Genomic DNA, 22,520 nt, shown 5'->3' with positions numbered 1-22,520 from the left:
CTCAAGCCACAAAAGTGGTATGAATACTCTGGAGTCTGGACCATATTGAGTTATCAATACTTTCTACCAGATGGTCGAATTGTGAAGCTTTCTGCTTTGCTTCGAGATAAAGAGTGAAGCTTATTCTAGTTTGCTTTCATAAGTGTATTCTCAAAAAGAAAGAAGAGACTAATAAGAAGAGATGTTTAAATTTTATGTTGCATCTACAGATGCTCATGAGGGCAATGCTTATTCTAGTTTTGTTTCTAGGACCTGCTCAATGCTAGCATTAACAGTGGATTTTCACCATCAAGCATAGGCACAGCATACAAATGAATTACCAAATTCCAGGAAAAACGCAATCAAACCCATGCAAGGAACTATTAAAATCAAATTTATGATAATTAGCAGCTTCAAGGAATAACTAACCAAATGTAAACAATGAAAAAGATGAAATTCTCGTCATTGTCATAATCCTTTCCATGGACAACACACTGTAGGGAACCTTCAAAAAATAAACTTGGGGACATTTTGATTGCCCAAAAACCAGCTAATCATCAAGATTCTCCAATCTGAGCTGTTGGAAGGAACATATATCATCCTTCTCATCCAACCTTCAACCCAATCTAGCTACTGGCTTTAAATCATGTTCTGCACACTAAATGCTACTGAATCAAAACTTATACCAAGTTTCCTTCAGAATCATGGTTATCAGTTATATGAAATAAAGACGGATGGAGAAAAGAGTCAAAGATGGATCTAAAAATGAAGGTTTGTCCCCCAATCAAAAGTAGTTTTTCCCACCACTACCAATCAATTTCCTAGTTAGCTCAATTCAATCACTTGGTCTTTCACCATAACACATGATAGGGTTGGGGTTTGAATGATTACCCAGTGGTATGTTACTAACAGCCTCTATAGATTATGGTTCCTAGAGTCTGGGGTTGGAAACCCACCCCACCAATTTAATTAGCCAAAAAAAAACTATTAACACATGATAAAGCACCCTAAAAGTTATCTAGTATTATTATATGAAGAAAAGGAAATCATGCTGTTTCTAAGCCTATAGACATTAAGCTAAAATAAAGTCCACTTGTTTAAACACAACTAAGTCTAAGTCATGCTGAAAGTAGTACTCAATTTAATAATGGTAAGCCATCTAACAAGGTCCCAACCATGTTAAAAGTAGAAACCCAATTATTCTGTCTCTCTATGTGTGTATCATCTTGTAGTCAAAAGATCTAAATCACAAATAACACTAATCCAATAGAGTAGCTAGGGGTCATACTCCAACTGGTATCAATAAAAGTTTAGGTTTAGTGGCAACTAGCAATGCATTTTCTCTTCTCTTGATCACCAATATTGTTTATAACCATTAGTACGCAAACAAAGCACTTAATAATTTGTTCTTCTTTCCTTTTTTGTAAAAAAAAAATACCATTCTAATGAATACATAAAACACATTTTTCATTCTTTCATTTCATGTAAGAGATTTATTCCGTCTCTCAAAATAATAGGTCATGAACTCATGAAGGCCATGTCACATTGCCAATATATAAAAAAATTGAATACCATTCCAAATTAGCCTTCCTTGAACACACAGTCTGTAAGATATACTATCACCTAGTCCTTAACTACACTCATGTTTCTCTACAACATTACAGATCCATTTTTTGATAGGTAATTAGAAAACTTATATTAAAGAGGAAAAAAAAGAAAAGAGAAGTACAAGATGTTCATGATGATGAACAACAACACAACACAACAGCAATAAAACAGCAACACAGCACAACACTACACAACACAATAGCAAGAGAGAAGTCAGGAAACTAAGCTAAGGGAAGGCATAAACTCAGAGAGGGAAGAACACTCAGTAAAACCCCAACACTGAGACCACTCCATTAGACTGCGTTGGCATAAAATCTTTAACTCCTCCAATGTTTTCTCTTTATCTTCAAAAGATCGACGATTTCGCTCCAGCCACACAATCCACATTAAGCACCCTGGAACCAAGTTCCAAATTTCCGAATTATGCTTCCCAAGCCATTGATGCCAACTAGATAACAAACCCACCACCGAACCCGGCATAACCCAATGAATACCAAAAGCCTGAAGCATGAAAGCCCATAGGGAATGTATAATAGGACAATGAAGAAGAAGGTGGTCTACCGACTCTCCATCAGAGCAACACATACAACACCAATTAGCTAGAGGACGACCCTTAAGCATTAGGTTATCCAAAGTGAGGATCCGACCATGGGCAGCAGTCCAAAGAAAAAAAGCCACGCGCTTAGGAATCTTTGGTTTCCAAACACCCTTCCAAGGAAATAAAGAATTCGAGGCACCCCGAATCTCATGGTAGTAAGATCGGGTGTCGAACTTCCCATCCCCTTTCAGCCCCCAGCAAAGAGTATCTCTCCTATCACCTCGAGGAATACGAGGATGGATAAGCTGAAAAAGAGAGTATCTCTCCCATCCCATTATAGTTCAATCTCAAGCAAATTTCACAAACTAGATGCCAAACTTTGCTTAGAAAACTCCCATATAAGCTTAACAAACTGGTTGTACACCTAAGTTATCATGCTATCATTAAAAACCCATACACCATTCAAAAATTCTCTTACTATTACATAATTTTCCAACTTTTCCAAGTGTTTATATAACAACTAATAAAACTAAAACGATTCCAATTATATATCATCAAAATTTACAACTTGTAAAAAAGAGCCCAAAAATATAAAAGTTACCGCAATCCTCTTCTTTCGTTCGTTTTACGAGGACGGAAACACATCCTTAACAGCCGAAGCAGCCGTCAAATAATTGAGCGTGTTCCTCAAAGTCTCTTTCTCTCTCTTAAGCCTCGCCGCCGTGTCTTCGAGCTCAAGCAAAGCTTGCTGCTCTCTCGGCGCGCCTTCAAAAGTACTACCCACAAAGAACGAAAACGGCGTCGGAAATAGGTTCCTCCTCAAGTCCTGGACCTCCTTCTCCGGCTTCCCGCCGAGCCGGTTCGAAAGCCGAATCACGTCCTTCATATACGTCTCGACCTCGCTCGCCAGCGACTCCAAATCCTCCTCTCCGTCGCCGGACGGCCGGTCCTCCAGCCACGTCACCTCGGCGACGAGGTAGGGTTTGGTGCGGACCAAGTTGGTGACTCGGAACCGTTCTTGGCCTTTGCAGATTAGGAAGAACCGGTCGTCGACGAGTCGCTCGTGTTTGACTACCTCGCCGACGCAGCCGACTTCGGCGGCGCCGGTGACGGCGTCGGAGAAAATGACGCCGAAGCGGAGATCGGTCTGGAGGAGAGTGTGCATCATGATGCGGTACCGGAACTCGAAGATCTGTAAGGGGAGGATAGCGCCGGGGAAGAGGACTAAGGGGAGAGGGAAGAGTGGGAGCTCGACGACGTCGTTGGACTTCGGCGGGTTCGTGTGGTGCTTTTCGGAGAAGGAGGAGGCGGAGCAGCGGAGGGAAGTGGGTTTTCCGCGGCGGAAAGTATGGAGGGAACTGGGTTTGGGAGAGAGGAATTGTAAGGGGTTTAAGGGGGAGAGAATGTTGCTGTTTTTGTTGTTAGGGTTTAAAGTGGGTTTGTGTGAGGGAATGAGCTGAGGGAGAGCCATTGGTGTGTTTTTTTTTTGTGTTTTGTGTTTGGTTTTAGAGTGGAGAGTAGAGAAGCATATTGATATGTGTTTTGTTTTGTTTGAGGGAAAATTAAAAAAGTGAAAGTGTTTTCAGTGTTTCCAGTTTCACTGTTGTGAAGGATTGGAAAATGTGGTGGGATTTCAGAGTAGGGAAAGAAGATGTGGATGATATGGAGAGAGAATGTGAGGGATGTTTGGATGTGGTTTTGGATTTCCCACGTGGGTTTGGGATAGTTTTTGCTTTTGAGTTGAGTTAATTGATGCAAAATTATGTGGCACGTGCGTGACCTACTTAAGAAAAATACTGCAACTACCATATATGTGGTGCAGTGCTGGTGGTGGTGGTGGCTATTGTTTGCTAATAAATCGTTTTCCGAGCTTCTCAATCAAGCTAAAAGATCTTATGAATCTGGGAATTATTCTGATGGTGTTTGGATTTATACTTGCTGGGCCCGGGAGAATGGAAATGGCCACATTTTCGATACCCATATTTTCTTTTTAAAGTGAGTTTGGGACTCACGCAGTTACACACAAGGTTATCAAAATCAGGATCCTACTTAGGATCGTGGAAGGTAGGTAGGATCGTAGATCGTAGGATCAGATCATGGATCGTAAGATCCTACCTATTTTCAAATTTTAAGCAAAAAACCTATTAATAATGACTTTGTATGTTATATAATCACTTAAAATATGAATCCATCTATTAAAAAAAAAAAAAATTGCATCATAAAATGTAATTTGCATGCACTACATCGTTCTTATGTCATTCTAACGAAACAAAATATATTTAACTTTTGACATAATGTATCTAAAAAGTTCAGTTCATGTTTAATTAGCAACTAAGTACCAAAATATTATCTACACATATGGAAAATGTTTTCCAAATTCTAAGTTCCAAATCCAAAATAAGTTAGGCTAATTAGCATATAAAAACTAGCTAACTACAAATTTACAATATGTAATCCAAAAGAGAATTTTCAATCTAAGGTAAACTAGCTAATTACAAATATGAAATCCAAAAGAGAATTCACATTCTAAGATTCTTCTAATCTAATCACTATCATTGTCATATCCCATTTCATCATCTAAATATTTTAGGTTTTGTTTTTGAAAACATTAAACTTAAGTACTATAGGTTTTTTTTTTAGATTTTATGTAGACATAGGGGTAAATTTGGGACTTCAATTCATTATTGAGCTTATGAGGCTTGTGGGTTTAGGTGGATTATCTTACCCAAATGAATCCCACTTAAAAAAAAAAAATTTTAAAAAATAAAAAAAAATCAACCAAAATGGTAGGATCGGTAAGATCGGTAGGATCCCATACGATCCTATGATCCTATGCGATCCTACACGATCTTATCATTTTTGCGATCCTGCTATGATTTTAAACTTTTTGGTGAGATGGGATCGTAAAATCGTGCGATTTTACGATCCGGATCGCGATTTTGACAACCATGGTTACACATATAGTTAAACCTTCATGAACCATTTTATAAAAACTAGTTGAAGCCCGTGCAATTTATATTAAAACTTGTAGAATATAAATAATTATTATAAATAAGTAAAGTGTATATATATACATACTCCACCTAGAAAAGGAGTCCAAATAAAAATCAAATACTCTAAACTCCTTGAAGTTACCTAATCAAGAAGTTTAGGTTAATTACATATTAGTTATATATATATATATATATATATATACTTTATCCCAAAAAAAAAAAAAAGTTAACATTATTAAGCTAGATTGTTATTATATATTTTTATTTTTATTTATTTTTTGTTTACGTTAAAGTTAATACCCAAAAAAAAAAAAAAAAAAACTTACGAGAAGCAGTATGTTTTTTTTAGAGATACACTTACTTTATGATAACAATGAATTAGAGATAAGAATGAATTAGAGTCTTGATTTTTTGAATTTGAGATATAAATGAATTAGAGTCTTGATTAATCTGCAGTTTTTATTTCATTTTTTTTTAGAGATACACTTACTTTATGATAACAATGAATTAGAGATAAGAATGAATTAGAGTCATGATTAATCTAATATTAATTTACCTACAATCTTACATGAAGTAGTTTTTATTTTACGCTTGCTATATAATATTTTTTTGTTTAATCTAATATTAATCTATACCTACAATCTTACATGAAGCAGACGTGATAGTCGCTAACTCGTGCGATACACCTGATAGTTAATAAAAGTTTAAAATAGTATGAAGTATTCTCAATCCTTTGCCTCTTTCTCTATTCTTCTTTATCATCGATGCATAATAATCCTGTTGGTTCAAATAGTCCACCAAAAGGACTCCTACGTTTTTTTGTTTTTTTTTGTTAGCAAAAGATTAGAAAAAAGAACTCCTACGTTAAACCTATTAAAAAAAAAAACCAAATAATAAACCAAATTAAAAAAGGTTCCCAAGTTGAACAAAGAAGAACTCCTACATTTTTGTTTTTGTTTTAAGTAAAAGATTAGAAAAAAATAACTCTTATATTGAACCTATTAAAAAAAAAAAAAACCAAATAATAGGTGTAGCGTGAGGTTTTATTTTATTTTATATATGGTAACAACAATTCTAATTGGTTTCAAATAACTTTGACAATTAAATGTTAATACAATAAGAATTTGATCATAGAGGAAATCATAAAAATACAAAACTCTTCTTCTTGGAATTCCAAGAATCTTTAGTACTAATAGGACTTATTTTTAAAAAATAAAAAAAGAGACTTATAGGCGTGATATTATTTATTTATATTTTTTTATGGAAACAGTAGTTCTCATTAATTTCAAATAGGCCTAACAATTAAAATGCTAATACAATAATTAATAATGTGACCGACAGAGGACATCCTAAAAGTGCAAAACTCTTCTATTTGAAATTCATCCAAGCATGCCAAGGATCTTTGATCCTAATAAGACTTAGGCTCCGCTTGGGAGGAGAGAATAGAATGGAATGGAAAGGAATGAAAATAATTATTTTATAATATTCTTCTATTTTCTTGTTTGGGAGTTTTAATGGAGTGAATGGAAAGCTCATTCCCTTGTTTGGGAGTTTAAGTAGGAAGGAATGGAATGAGTAGGAGGGAACACTCATTCCTTTCTATTCCCTTAAAATCTCAAATTTTCATTCCCCCGAAATTGGGAGGAATGGGAGGGAATGAAATTAGATTTAATAATTTTTTTACTAAAACTCCCAAAATACCCCTGTATATTCAATTCTTTATTTTAAAATAGGGGTCTAATAGTAATATTGTCATAAAATGATTCCATTCCATTCCCTCCATGTTGCTCCTGAACAAGATTACTTACATTCCATTCATTTTCATTCCTCTCCATTCGTTTATTTTAAAACATCCAATCAAGGTTACCTAATTCCATTTCGTTCCATTATTTTTTATTCATTTTCCTTACTTAAATACATTCCATTCCATTCCTTTCCATTCTCTTATGATCATTCCATTCCATTCTATTCCATTCCCTTATGAACTCCCAAGCGAAGCCTTAATCTTTTTATAATTAAAAAATAAAAAGGATTTGTGATGTGGAAATTTGTGAGATCTTGAAAGTAATGTGGTAAAATATTAAAAAAGGTCAAACAATAAGAATAAAAATATCAAGATACTTTGGTGGCATCTATTACCTCTACCTGCGAATTATTGGTCCAACCTAAAATTAAATCATAACCCCTAACCTCAATAGATCATAAACCATATATATTTGCTACTTCATATTTGAATCTAAATAAAAATTTACAACAAATCTATGTTACAAACCAAACCAAAGCAGTTATTCAATACCGTGAAGCATCTAAAACAACAAATTAAACGAAGAGAAAAGAATACCATAGGTAAGATATGGTTGGAGCCATGCTGGATGATCTTTCTTGAGCTTTTGAGTATGTTAGCAACAACCACACCAATTTTTGCGTGTGTCTAATTCTCTACGCAGTGGCCAAAAAGTAAATTTTTATTTCTGTATTTTTTTTAAAGAGATAAACTACTTAATGATAAAAATGAATTAGAGTCCTGGTAATATACTATTCATTTTTAGTTCTTTAAAAATCTAAAAATTTAATAAATTTTTTGCAATTTGGTGAAGTCACGTGACGTAACCACGGTGTCTAAACCCAACTTTTATTATATATAATATGATTTTAATATCACTTTTATAAAAAATATTCCAAAAAGTCAATTACCTTTTTCCTTTCCTATATAAAGTTTTTAAAAATAATTTCTAAACTAATGTTCTTAGGTCATCCGTTAATTTTTTCCCTATAATAAAATTTGAGATTAGGGGTCCGTTTGGATTGAACTTATTGTTGCTGAAACTGAAAACTGAAAACACTGTAGCAAAATAATTTTTATATGTGTGAATAGTGTCATTGGATCTATTTTTAATATATTTTTTTTTCTGAATAAAGTGGCTGTGGGTCCTATGAACAGTACTGCTACAGTGCTAATTTTCCCTTGCCTTTCAGCAAAACGTGTGAAATGAAAAAAAAGAAAAAGAAAAAAGAAGGGAGTGTAGACGCAGACACAGCTTTTAGATGTCATGGTTGTGCAAGTGATTATCTTCTCTCGTAAGTCACAACAAATAGTGTAAATTCTCATTAATTAAGATTATTCACTTTTAGGTAAAAGTCTATTTTAGCTAAGTTTCATAAATTTGAAATCCTACACTAACCATAATTCAGTTTTGGTTAAACCCTATGTCCACAACAAATTTCAACACCAATCCTCACAATTGGAATTTTAGTGAATACAAATTGTGATTTTTTTTTTAACTGTGTCTGATTTGTCGGGAAGAGGGGGCATATGTCCTTTACTTTTTACTTATTTTAAGGGAGTTGCCACCAAAGCATCAGTCATTGAGTTTCTAAGGTAATTCTAACCAAATTATTCACAATAAAATTAATATTATATAAGCTCACGTCATGCTCAAATAGGGTATGCCTTATTTTTTTATAATAAAAGATTAATGATTAAAATTAGGTAGATATGGTACATACAAAAAAAAATAAGCGTGTACCATACATACTATATAATAAAAGTCATGATGTATGCTTTCTAGTTACATCAACTAAACCTCCACTTCTTATTATTCATCTATATATATATATATATATATAAAACCGAAACTTTTGAAACTCCCACAATTTTTCACGTCAGTACAATATTTAAATTAAATTAAAATTTTCATCTCATCACTGTTTTCTTTTTCCAATGCAAATTAGACTTCTAGCCAAATAAGGACACTCTCCCACCGCCTCTACTCTCTCCTATTTAAGAATTGCTTGCATAGAAAACCTAAGTCCCAAAAATTATTCGTGGAGAAAATGATGTTTGAGGACTCTCACCACAAAGTGAATATTGAAACTGACATCTTTTTATAAAGGTTGGTCAATATCTTATATTTATATGTATGGCCGTTGGTCACCACTATTTTTTTATTATTTTTATTTTAAATTCTTTTTATTTTAGATTTTATGATTAGATCTGCAATTATCTTCTTTTGCTGCAACACAATTTTCTCCTTAAAACTTATTTTTCTTCAAGATATTTTTTGAGGGCGGCTCATGCTTCGCAATTCACATATTCCACTTATGTATTGGACTCCTTTCCTTCTTCGGTCAATGCATCAAGGTTAGGGTTATTTGATTTGTTCAATAAAAATTATAGATTTGTTGCTTGTTCTTATAAGTTTGTCAATTGTTGTTTTGTTTATTTAATTGCTGGGCCTGAATCTTTTAATTAAATCTTCAAATTTTTTTAACCTTTTAAAAGTTTTAATATTTTGAATTTTAACATTTAAAAGGTAACTCATATTTCTCTAATATTTCTATGTTGTGTAGACATTTTTTTTTGTTTATTATATTTCTCCATTGTGTAGTCACATTATTTTTGTTTTGTTTTAATAAATTCTTGACTCAAAATCTTCTAATTGTTTGGTTTACATATGAATTTTTAAGTTCATTTTTTGCAATACATTTAATTGTCTGGCCAATTTCAATAGTAGAAAAGCTATAATCATGGATTCCCTTCTTTCTATTGTATTTCTCTATTGCATAATTATATATATATATATATAGTTTTATTTCAATACTTTTGAAGCTTTGAATCTTCTGATTTAAAAAAAAAAAAAAAAAAAATTTGGCCTTTTGGAAGTTTTAACATCATAACTTTTGGGTTTTATTTTTTCTATTATTAGAAATTATCTAGAAGATTTCAATGAATATCCATGGATTATTTTTTTTAGGGTAACTCATCTTTATCTTATATTTCTATTCCTAACTTTTTTTTCCTATATTTTTTCTTTAATTGTCCGTGTTTACGTCTTTTTTGTTTTTCGTATTTTTACTTTCATAGCGTATGTACATGTTGTGTATGTTCTTTGATTCTTTCTTTAATGATTTTTGTGTGAGTATGTGTCATCGTATCTGGGTACTTAGGGAAAATCTATAAAGACTAAAGATGTTTTTTTTTTTTTTTTTGTAATGAATCCTGTGTTTTTCATGACTTTAGTGAGTCATATTCTTAATGATCGAAATGGTTTTGTTTGACGTGGATTTTGTTCATATTGGTTTCAAAGTTTATTTCTTGGCTTATATTATTAATTGTAATATATTTATTCATCAAACTGTTTAGTTGAGTTTGTTTTCAAAATTGTTTTCAGTGTTGGACATTTTCTTGAAGCATGTTGGTATCATATATTAAAATACTGTTAAGTTGATAATAATAATAATAATAATAATAATAATAATAATATAATTTAATAAATGTTTGAAACGTATAGCTATTAACAAATGTTTTAGCTATATGATTTTATTTTACAAATTCAATTTTGGTGTTGTAGTAAAATAAACAAAGATTAAATTATATATTGTACTCAATACATTTCTCGTGCATCGCACGAGTTAGCGACTAGTTGAAAATAATGTGAAACTATATTGCCAAACTGTAAAAAATGTTTTAAGAAAATAATACTTTGATTAAAATTTCAATGTAAATATTACAAGTTGTACAACCTATTTTCTTCACAAAACTTACTATAATTACATTAAAATTATTAATATAATAATTTATTTTAAAAGGAAATATTCTGCTACCAATGATATAATACAGTTTTCTTTTTTTGCTAGGTCAATGATATAATACAGTTAAAATAGTACTTCAATTAAAACTCAATTATTAAAATTTCGAAAGGAGTTTAATTATTTATTGTTTTTTTAATCAAATATTTTACATTATTTTCTAATCTATTGTAATTTTTAGGCGAAAACACAATTTTGGTTCCTACATTTTGAGGTCACGGTCAATTTGGTCCCTATATTTTGATAACAGTTTAATTCGGTTCATGTTATTATGAATTAGCACTCAATTTGGTCCCTACCATTAACTCATTAACGGAAAATGTCTATGTGGCAAACGCTGTGCATTGTTGGCACACTTGGAGCCTATGTGGCAACTAAAATAATAATAAAACTTTTTTATTACCTTCAAACAATTCCACATCAGTAATTAATTTATTAATTTTTAAAGAAATTATAAAAAAAAAAATTTAAATTCAGATCTGAAACACGCTAATCTTAAACTGAACCCAGAAAATCAAACCCCAATCAATTTTCACAAATCTCAATTTTTCACTTTAGGAATCTAGGCCTACCAACCCAGTTGAAACTTGTAAAGTGGTGGGTTGTGCTAGTGGTGTTGGGCTGCTTTTTGCGGCACTAAGCCCAAGTTTTTTGGATAAGAGAGTTGGGACCAGTCCAGCTACAACTTAAGTTGGTCCGGCTTGTGCGCAAACTAAGCCAAGTTTGCCAGGAACGTGCTTGTGGCAGGCAGAGCTATTTCAGACAAGTTGTGGCAGACAAGCATAATAATAATAAAATAAATAAAATATCTAGCTACTCAATGGGAAATGACCAAACAACCCTCAAACACAGTTACAACAATAATAATCACTTATACAGAAGGAAAAGAACAGACCAAAAGTGAACAAATATTAATATGTATGGATTAATCAGAAGATGAAGAAAATCAACTAAAATCTGGTTCGTAGGAACAAAACCAGAGAGGAAAGAACATTCCTTCTCAACGTAATTAATCTCTCAGGAAAAGTCCTGCCATGGAGATTAACTGCCCTGAGAGAAACGGACCTAAGTGGTTTGTGCACAAAGGCTCCTTGTGGTTTTCACAGAGAGCAAGATTTCGTGAAGATGAGAGGGAATCAATCTACCGGTGCATGCTTGCTGTTCTAATTCTCACTTTATTTTCTTTCTAGTTGTTTTCTTTCTTTCCTTCCCACTAGTTTTTTATTTTTTATTTTTTTATTTCTTGGTTTCTCTTTTCAAATTCCTATTTCTTAGTTAAGGTTCCCGTTGCTACTCTGTTTTTCTGTTCACGGCAAGATCCTCTTTTTATAGTGCCTGTCGTGACCGGATTTTATTGTTTTAGCCCTTCACCTCATTTTTTTGGTCTGGGTGTACTGGTCGATCATTACTGTTCTGTCTATGTGCCACCCCCTATCACTAGACAAAGAAGAGCATTTTGTTTGCTTTTCTGCCGTGGCACCCTTTCCTGCTACGGTCTGTGTTCTTTCTCTCTCCCTATCCCTTATGGCATGTACCTAGTGGTTCCAACTTAGCTTGCTTCTTTTGGGTAGTAAGTTATCCCAGCAGGACACTTCCCCGAAAGAGCCTGAGCCGGAACCTCAAAAATAGATTTTTTCCCCTCTCTCCACCACCAAACCATGCCCTCTGAATCTCTGACCCCCGACCTCATCATGCCTTATATTAGCTGGGTACAGGCTGGTAGTACTTGAGCCTTACACATGCCTTCCTTCCATATGTGTCCAAAATCTGTCTGCTGTCCATTCGTCTACCGTGCTTTGGAGGCTTGCCTGCATAGCCTGCCGTCCGTTTTCTTTGACATTTTATGTGGGCTGCTTTTCGATTTCCCGCTCCTCTTAGGAGCTGGGCCTTATTTGATGATGGACCTTACATTTCTTTGGCCCACTTCTTGATTTCCCTCATTTCCTGCCATATTGTTCTGTTATTCCTGCTGGGACTCTTTAGGCCAGCCGTTTACTCTTTCCCCCAGTGGCTTGGTATGGCTATTGGTTTTCCTACTTATGGGCTCCTTTGTCTCTTTTTGTCTTTCTCTTAGGCATCCTTGGCTCACTTGCTTTCTTTGGGCTTCCTTGGCCCTTTTACTAACTCTACATTCCCATGAGCTTTTACTAACTTCATTGTGCTTCCTTGGCCCAATTACCTTATTCTCATCCTTGGGGTTCATGGACCTGCCATAAACCCCTTACTTTCTTTGTTTGCATTACTTTGGGCCTGCAGCGGCTCTTTCTCACTTTTCTACATCATATACTGTCCATGGGTATGCTATTTCTCTCTTTCCGGGCTTCTTTAAGCCCACTTGCCTCTTCAAGGCCCATTTGTTTATTTCATGGGTCTGTGATCTATTATTCCTGCTGCTTAGGCTTAATGGTTTTGCCATCTGCTTGCCAATTCTTTGCTGCCCTTGTTGTTGGGCTTTTCTTCTTTCTACTTGGATTCTCATAAATGACCCTCAACAAAACTTTATTATACAAACAATTCCACATCAGTAATAAATTTTAAAGAAATTAAAAAAAAAAATATATATATATATATATATACATATATATATATGAAATTCAGATCTGAAACACGCTAATCTTAAACTGAACCCAGAAAATCAAACCCCAATCAATTTTCACAAATCTCAGTTCTTCACTTTAGGAATCTAGGCCGACCAACCCAGTTGAAACTTTATTATATAAATAATCGAGAATGCTTATTGAAATTTACACACATTACAACGATAATGTTCTAAGAAATTCTCGAGAGCTAATTTTTCTCCAAGTCTACAAAGACTACTCCAAACAAGAACTTAGCTTCTGCTAAACCCGCCATGGAAAAATCACTCAATCCACTACTCCAAACAACTCAGTCGGTTCCTCAATGGAAATCACCAAGGCCTTGATGGTCCCTTTTCTTCCACTCATCCAACAGCTTAAAGAAAGAGTAATGGATAAGTTTAGATTTCAACGTTGAGGTTTTGGCTTAGTGGGTAATGGCCATATGCTAGTTTCTCTCTCTCCACGCCTTTGAATTGATTACTTGATTGAATATTTTTGGATTTGGGATTTATTTGGGAGTGGATTATAGATGGTTGATTTTGGACTGTGGATAGCTTTAAGGAGATGGGAAAGAGAGATTGATACCGTTGTGGGAAAGAGAAATTGTAGATGGTTGAGCCACACGATGGTGTGTGTAGGTGAGAATTGAAGAATTGAGATCTGTGAAAATTGATTTGAGTTTGATTTTCTAGGTTCAGTTTAAGAGATTAGTGTATTTCAGATTTGAATTATTAAAAAAAAAAACAATTTCTTTAAAATTGATAAATTAATTATTGATGTGGAATTGTTTGAAGTTAATAAAAAAGTTTTATTATTATTTTAGTTGCTACGTAGGCTCCAAGTGTGCCAACAATTCACACCGTTTATCATGTAATCATTTTCTATTAATGAGTTAACGGTAAGGACCAAATTGACTGTTAGTTCAAAATAACAGGGACCAAATTGGCTGTTACCAAAATATAGGGATCATATTGACTGTGGCTCCAAAATGTAGGGACCAAAATGGTATTTTTACCTAATTTTTAATTATATTATTATTGTTGTTATTATGTGATTCTTTGTTTAATTGTGCATTATAAGTGCATAATACTAATATATTTGATAAATAGAATTTCAACTTATAACACATGCTCGATAATAATTGTTTTTATCATCAGGCTAAGGCACAAATTGGTTTTTTATGCAGGCGAGGTTCGAATTCCAGATTCATATTCGACAACAAAAAACTTTGCCAGTTGAACAACATAAAACCCATGTAATATTAATATTTTTAAAAGATTGATTGATCGTGTACAAATATTTTATGTTGTATTCATGTTTTTACTTTTTAAAACAAGAGTAATACTATAGGTATTACAAATTTTATTACATTGAGCTTTACAAACGAATGTATCACCAATAAAAAAAAAAAAAAATCAAATATTTAGTTTTGACATAATTGAAACTTACCAATCACATTCATAGTCATATTAGTTTGTAAGTTTTATGTAATAAAATTTTTACCTTATGTTTGTTTTGAGAGAATGGAATGGAAGAGAAGATAAAAGGAATAAGGGGAAAGGGAAAAATGTGGCCCAAGTGATAGGTTTTTTTTTATCAAATTTGGCTTGTTTTATTTTCTCTTATGCTATCCAAACAATGGAAAAGACTTTATTTTTCTCTCTCTTTCCCTCAAACCAAACATAGTGTTAGTACCTTTAGCATTTAAAAAAAAAAAAAAAAAAAAAAACAATATGGGTCAATTCGTTTTGTTTGAACTTTGAAATTTGAATTCCGATAGGAGCTAGGGGCTAGGCTCGGACGACGGCCAATTGACCTTCTCGGTATAACTGGGTAAGTTCAAATTGCAAGTTTCTTTAGTTATTAAACCATGAATCCGTTGGACTTTTAAGAATTGATAGAACAACTTTAAAATTACAAAAGAGAGATGATTTTTTTTTTTTTTTTTAAAATTAATCAGATCCTTAAAAATCACAATATATTATAGACATATGAAATCAATATTTAAACAAATACAATAAGCTATTTGTTGAGGACACTTTCTCACAACTATGGATCTATCGAAATGTGCATTAAATAGGGAAAGCCCAAACATACGGATGAAGGTGTATACTTTAAATCGGGGAAGATACAAGGAGTTGTGGTTTGGACTTTGAAGGGCATAAAAGAGCCTATGAATGTAAACTTGGAGAGCTTATAAAACCCATAAGCTAGCCCATGAACAACCCATTGTATAGCAGCCCAAACACAAGTGGAAACTTCCTTCTATCTGCATCTGCATCTACTGGGGATGAGATTGTTCTCGTCAAATCACAAATCATGAAAAAATGGCAACACTTTTCACTCTCCTTACCAAACACATACAGTGGAAAACACAAATATTTTCTATCATCCAACCAAACAAAATTAGAAAAATCAAAAACACTCTTTATCTATAATTCAGTGGATTCTAAGGTGATTTTATAGTGATTCTTTTTCACTCGGCAGTACTCTCCAAGTACCCTAGCTCTCTCTCTCCTTTGTTTCACTTATCTTGCTTCAATTAATATCTCATAAGGAGTAATTTGATGTATATTATCTTTATTGCACTTTTCTTTCTTTTTGTACATCATTATTATGATAGGGAACAAAGGTCCACATATAGTTGTTGCAATCCACGCTTGTGTAAAAAATTCTTGGACTCAACTTCTCCCGTATGCTTTGCACTTGTTTTGACAAAGAGAGAAAGGTTGGTTACTCCTTATCTTTGCCAACGCATGCAACTAAGATGAGTTTGGCAAAGATAAGTTTCACTCACTTTCTATTTTACTCTCCCCATTTATTATCAAATGGTTTTATATAATGACATTGCTAAATACATTCAAGCTAAATACGATTACTTGGGTAAAGACAAATATATTCATTTAATATTGCTAAATATACAGAACCTTACTCATGAATCATAACAATCTAACATATTTCTTCACAATTATTTGTAAAGGCTTCATTCCTTAATTTTTTTTATATATATTTTTTTTATACAAGATAAAAATTCTACTCTAGATTAATCTAAGTGTATATATGTGTGAAGCTCTCTCCTGGAAACTTGAATCCTGGCCCTTGCCTCCCATACCCCACAAGCACTTATACTTATAGAGTGACCATCACACCAAGGGTTTGCGGTGGTTAAACGACTTCATACAATGATAACGGCTAACAGGCAACCTATGGCATAGGTTCCAAACTCAACTACCACAAAAAAATGTTGGTCCAGTAGCTAATCTATCAAAAAACGATGCGTGTCACTACTCACTACCACACAAAGACACCAAACAATATTAAAGAATATTGATTTTAACTTATTAGCAAATAAATTAAAAATAATAATAATAATAGGCCTATATTAAGAAGGTCAACACCAATTAAGCAGTGGTGGAGCCAGGAATTTATATTTTGGGGGCTAAACATAAAATTAGACAATTAATTTTTCCTCTGTATATATATTAATTATATCCATACTAATAGTAATGTACATACAATTTAATAATCATAACCCAAAGGTGTATTATTTTTGAATTTCCGTCCCCTAAACTTGTCCATGAACCTAGATTTTTCAAATTAAATTATCATCCATTAAATATTGATGGGGATCAACTAAGTGTAGCCCGTCCTTGGTTGTCGTCCACATATTGATCACACCCAAGGAAAACCACAACAGAATGACAAAATTAATGAACAAGACCCTTCATTAAGAATAATGGGATCCACCAAAAAGAACTCGTCCATAGAAGACTATGTTATAGACAATACCATGTTATAGACGACTATACCCATGGACGATCAAATTGTACATGGTAAATTCTACCAGAAATTCTCCAAATGTTCTACATAAGCAAAACATGACACGTTGCTTGGTACGTAGAAGGAATTCCATACACTTCGTTCCACAAACCCCATTTTCTTCATTAACCACCGACATCATCCACAATGGTGATGGATCCCAAACAAGTAGACCTACGTCAAACTCTCTATAAAAGGAGCAAGTCCTATCTACCAAAAACAAAGTTCCAACCATTTACTATTTTTCATCCTTGTGTCCTAGAGAGAAAACTGACTTAACCGTCGGAGGGTTCTTAGCCAGGTCACACCGGTCACCTTTGATAATTCTTTCTTTCTTTTCAGGATTCATAGCCATCACCATAGTCCGAAGCAATCCAGCCTATTGATTCTCAAATATCATCAAATATAATGACTAAAATTCTAAAAAATACTATTTAAAGATTGCTAAATAAAAGACAAATCATTCAAGTTTCAATATATATTAAAAATATAATAACTACAACCAAATAAATGTTATATTATTTTATATATAAATTAAATGATAAAAATTGTGAGGGGTCCGAGGACTGCGGAGGATTGGATTAGGGATTAGATTGCTTAATCCACACCCAAGGAGATAAACGCGCTCCGTAGATTTCTCCCACCCGAGGATGGAAGCATAGTCAAAACAATTGGCGTCTTGTGATGTTCTATAGGGTAAGGAGAGGGGGTAGCAACGAAGGCAAAGAAGAAGGGAGGAAGTTTCCTGGAAGGAACACTTTCCTCCTCCGCATTGAATGCTCTACACCAACCTTATCAGCTGCATTAATGAGAAAATGACCCTTGAACAATAACTTCATAGCTAGCAGCCCTTTCCACCACTTTCAGCAAAATTTTGATGGGACAAGTATCCTTAGGAACGCCTAGAGGCATACAAATGGAGGGCTAGGATGCAAAGAAGGGGGATATAAAAGGAGGGGAGTCTCCCAGAAAAAGGGATGGAGATTTTGGTTTATGAAATAGAAAAAAGAGAAAGTGAACAGTACTTTATTTGGTGTAGAACTTAAACATTATATATAAAAAACTAATCCTCGAACCTACCCGAGGAGAGTTTTTTTTCTCACTGTCTACTTATGTTATTCCTTTCTATTACCCAAGGCTTTTCGGTCTTAGACTTGAACCTAGTTTTTGAACTGCACTTGAAATATTTTCCCACTCTCTAAAGAAATTCTATTGTTTGGCCTTGGTTTGAAAGGCAAGGTAGCACTGTTCTTCGTGGGTTTGGGCTTTTAGTTTCTAAGTACCTACAAAAATGATATATTTTAATCATATACATTTATAATATTATGATATATTGATTATTTTAATATTTTAAGAACAAGGTAGCCTACACGCCACACACTTGCTTTTGTAGTAAGGATTTTAACCACACACGTGGTTATCTAGTAGAGGAGGATAATTGCTTGAGAAGTGATACAATCACAATATTTTTACAATAATTTGACAACAAACCTTAATTAGTAAGTTATATTTGGTTCTAGTTTTAACCCACAACTTAAATAACTTTTTTTTCTCACGGGTAACAGCCCATAACAACTCATCATTTAGAATTTGTTGTAAAAATATTGTAAATATAACACACAGTGTGGCTTTGCCACTAAAATTGAGGTAGACACAGTTCATTTTAGGAAATTTTTTTTTATAAAAAGTATCAAATAATTTTAAAATAAAAACAATTTAAACCTTTTTAAAATTTTATAATTTGTTTCATAAAAACTTCAAAATAAATTAAGAGAAATATTATATTATTTAATTTATTTTTGTAATTTATTTTACTCTAGTTTAATTTAAGTGTATATGTGTGTGAAGCTCCCTCCTAAAGACTTGACTATTTATGAAAAAAAAATTAAATAAGTTTTTTTTTAATTAAAAATTCGATATTGGAGGAGTGGGGATTTGAAAATGCCTAGTTGAGCTACAGATTATTTAGATGTGGAGTAGGTGAAAAAATCTGTACATGTTTACTATTAGAGATACCAAGTTGATCTACAAATTCATTCTCCAAAAAAAAAAAAAAAAAAAAGAAGTTGATCTACAAATTATTTAAATTATGGAGTAGATTAAAAAAATAAAACTCTTACATGTTTACCATTATAACCTTGGTGAAATATGGATTGAAATTGAAAATTGAAAAAAAAAAAAAAAGTAACTTTCAACCTCAACCATTAAATTAAATATATTAAAAAAAAAGTTAAAGTTAAAAAGTTGCAAAATGAAAAAATGAAAAAATTTTAGTGAAAAAAAGTGAGTTATTGCATCAAGGTATTGTATGTGATCACAATCTATGAAATATACGTAGAGCTGATACTATACCTATATAAGGTTTATCATGTTCGAGTTAAAAGGGTTATAAAAAATCATTGAATTGTCTATATTCATTCTATTTCTATATCGAATTTTTTACAAAGGATACAAATAGGTTTAACTGGATTCAACCAAGTCAAACCTGGCCGACCTTATCACTTCGATTATCGAAATCTATTCATCTAATCAAAATGATTCACTATAAATAATTAAAGACATAGCATAGGTGTCTTTCATCGTTCAAAACATCAAACAAAATCTTTACCTGCGAATCTGACTTTTCTTACAAAAAAAAAAATAAATAGAGAGAAAAAATGGCGGAAGTGAACCAAGTGATTGATTGCCACACTGTTGAGGCTTGGACTCAGAACATTGAAAAGGGAAATGAGTCTAAGAAACTGGTATTGCCATTTAACAGCCACCCTTCTTCATTTTTTTTTCCTTTGTTTGTCGGTATAGTGTTTTTCTTTTCTTATTTGATCACTATTATTACTGGTATATAACCGGTGTATATGTACGATACAATTAAAAATAATGACAATTACATATATATATATATATATATATAGGTTCAAATTATTCCTATCATAAGAGTTACACATTTTTTAAGTAATAGATATATACATGAATTTTACTCTTTCTTTTTTATATACATATGAGTTTACTCCTTATTCTAATTTTTGTTTATTGAGTTTTTGATGATTTATTTATATTGAACTCTTCTTTTTTTTGCACAAAATTAGCTTACCTAGAATGTTTGTAATCAACTTGCATTGACTTTTTTTTTCCTTTCTTAAATTCAAAGCGATAAATTTCAATAACGTATTCGAATGATCTAGATTTAGTTTTTTCTAAGAGAGAAAAGCACTAAACTAATACTGGAACGGTTCTTTTTTTCTTTTCTTTTTTCTCCTTGAGACTTATCACCCCTTCTAAATTTCAATTAGATATCGTCATTCCATGTTACAGGGTATAAAGTTTTTTTTTTTTTTTTTTTTTTGAGAAAGTACAGGGTATAAAAGTTAATTGTCACACAATATTTTGAAGATATATAACTTTTATTATACAAAAAAAGGGTATTGGTATTGTCTCTATAATATATTTGTAGCTTTAGTCTAATTAGATATTTTTGAATCCTTGAATGGCCCCATCTTGAATATTAGAATTGGTTAACTTTTGATTAGAAGTAATTTTTAGGTATTTCTGGAGTACAGAAAATAATACTCCCTTCTCTTATATTCATAGTGGAGTTCACTCATTACATTTATAATGGGGTCCACTGTGAATGTAAGAAGAGGTAGCATTATTTCCTCGTGCTCTGGGAGTACAGTACTTAAGAAATTTCCTTAAGTTAGATGCTTTAACATACATATAAAGTGTTTGTCTGGTTTTTGAGAAACATTATATCATTGGGGGAAAAGAAAAGAACTTTGTCCTTGTAGCAATTAACTTTATGGCTTAACTAGTTACAATTCTTTAGGTGTTATATCATATGTTTAAATTAAATTTAACCATGTAATTGAATTGACCAATAAGACATATGATTGAATTTAATTGTTGTTAAGGGATATAATATTATTTGTGTTATATTAGCCAATAGGGTATTGTCGGTAAGGGAACTATGCCTAAGTTTTGCTCTTAATGTTATTAGCTAGGAAGCACTGACACTTCATTTGGGGTGCCATATATGTGTCATACCTGTGTCATAACAATCTCTTATTGGCTGTATCATATTATAATTTTTCAAAAATTGCTTGTGTCGTAGTATCAAACCTGTACTAGTCCGAGCAACCTAGGTTATCAGTTGCGCGAGAATTGAGTTTCCATTTTCCTGTTTTTAGCTCTGTTTTTGTCTTGATTCATAGAATCTCTTGAAAAAAATATTTATGCCATTTACTAAGAAAGCTGCATGATAGGTGGTGGTGGATTTCACAGCATCATGGTGTGGACCATGCCGTTTCATTGCCCCAATTGTGGTAGAGATGGCTAAGAATGCCCCTAATGTCATATTCTTGAAGGTTGATGTAGATGAATTGAAGGTAAACAAATCTATTCCTAACATGTTTCTAATTAATAACCTAATCTGATTCTACATTAACTGGTATGAAATTGAAATTCCTGCGTAGTTCAATTCAAACCAATATATGTTTGATTTTAACTTTTCTGCAGACTGTAGCTGATGAATGGGCTGTGGAGGCGATACCAACCTTCTTGTTCTTGAAAGAAGGCAAATTAGTGGACAAGGTTGTGGGTTCAAAGAAAGAGGAGTTGCAGATGACTATAGCAAAGCATGCCACTACTGTTGAATGATATGTAATATGGAGGATATATAAACCCCACTACTGTTTTGAGTTTTTTCTAGTTTTCATTGGATAATAAGAATAGAGCGATGGCTCTAGTAGTAGATGTCTAAAATGTGTGCTTGTATGTAGCTACAAAAATTAACATTGTTACATATTTTGTATTTATCATATGTTATTCAATAGTCGATTTACAAACTTATTTTTCTTTATATATAAATTTGAATTACAAAAACTTAAAATTTAAATATTTGATTGATAACATAGCTATTTATCTTTGATTTTCTCAGAGTTTTGCAAACACGAGAGATATAAAAAGAAAATGTAATGCAATGGTATTGTAGGGGCAAGGGCCCAAGATCATACAATGGGCCTTGGGCCCCGTATGGGAAGTTCGACCACGTCTGAGGAGAAGACGTGGGTGCTAAAAGGGTTCCCAGCCCAATTCCTGTGGGCCTAAAAATGTTTAGAAGGTGGTCCAAGGAGAAATGTCTCCTCGGACGTAACAAATATGGCACAGGCATGCACTCTGCCTGCTAGAAGGACCTCCCCAACGGGCATTAGTAACAAGGATGAGTCCCACGGGCCCGTGTGAAGGAAGGAAACATTGGGTGTCCAAGGGGAGGCTGCAGCTGCCACATTAAATGCATTGCAGCCACTTTTCTGGCCGCATTAATGTGGAGAGGACCTGTAAACAGTACTGCCTTGGCTACCACAACTCACAAAAAGATGTGGGGGATGTCCGATGGGACAGACACTCAAGTGAGGGTCC

General features: G+C 33.1%; 2 protein-coding genes across 3 annotated transcripts; one reads left to right on the top strand and one right to left on the bottom strand.

The window, feature by feature from the left end:
- Positions 1 to 91: 91 nt before the first annotated feature.
- LOC115974416 (lon protease 2-like) lies at positions 92 to 3,792 on the bottom strand. 2 transcript variants are annotated; one of them, XM_031094783.1, is made up of 2 exons: positions 2,727 to 3,792; positions 92 to 637 (listed from the first exon to the last, which is right to left on the bottom strand). In XM_031094783.1, the coding sequence occupies exon 1, from the start codon at positions 3,594 to 3,596 to the stop codon at positions 2,751 to 2,753; it is 846 nt and encodes a 281-aa protein (XP_030950643.1). In that variant the 5' UTR covers positions 3,597 to 3,792; the 3' UTR covers positions 92 to 637; positions 2,727 to 2,750. The 2 variants fall into 2 exon arrangements, with proteins under 2 accessions (XP_030950643.1, XP_030950644.1); XM_031094784.1 differs by having other exon boundaries at positions 92 to 630.
- Positions 3,793 to 19,762: 15,970 nt separating this feature from the next.
- On the top strand, positions 19,763 to 21,843 carry LOC115974418 (thioredoxin H-type-like). Its single transcript, XM_031094786.1, has 3 exons — positions 19,763 to 19,849; positions 21,365 to 21,487; positions 21,618 to 21,843. The coding sequence occupies exons 1-3, from the start codon at positions 19,763 to 19,765 to the stop codon at positions 21,756 to 21,758; spliced, it is 351 nt and encodes a 116-aa protein (XP_030950646.1). The 3' UTR covers positions 21,759 to 21,843.
- Positions 21,844 to 22,520: the final 677 nt, after the last annotated feature.

Source organism: Quercus lobata, chromosome 2, assembly GCF_001633185.2.
Source record: "Quercus lobata isolate SW786 chromosome 2, ValleyOak3.0 Primary Assembly, whole genome shotgun sequence".
In the NCBI taxonomy this organism is placed as follows: domain Eukaryota; kingdom Viridiplantae; phylum Streptophyta; class Magnoliopsida; order Fagales; family Fagaceae; genus Quercus; species Quercus lobata.
The sequence above is the reverse complement of the archived record's forward strand: the minus strand, read 5'-3'. Positions and strand labels throughout refer to the sequence as shown.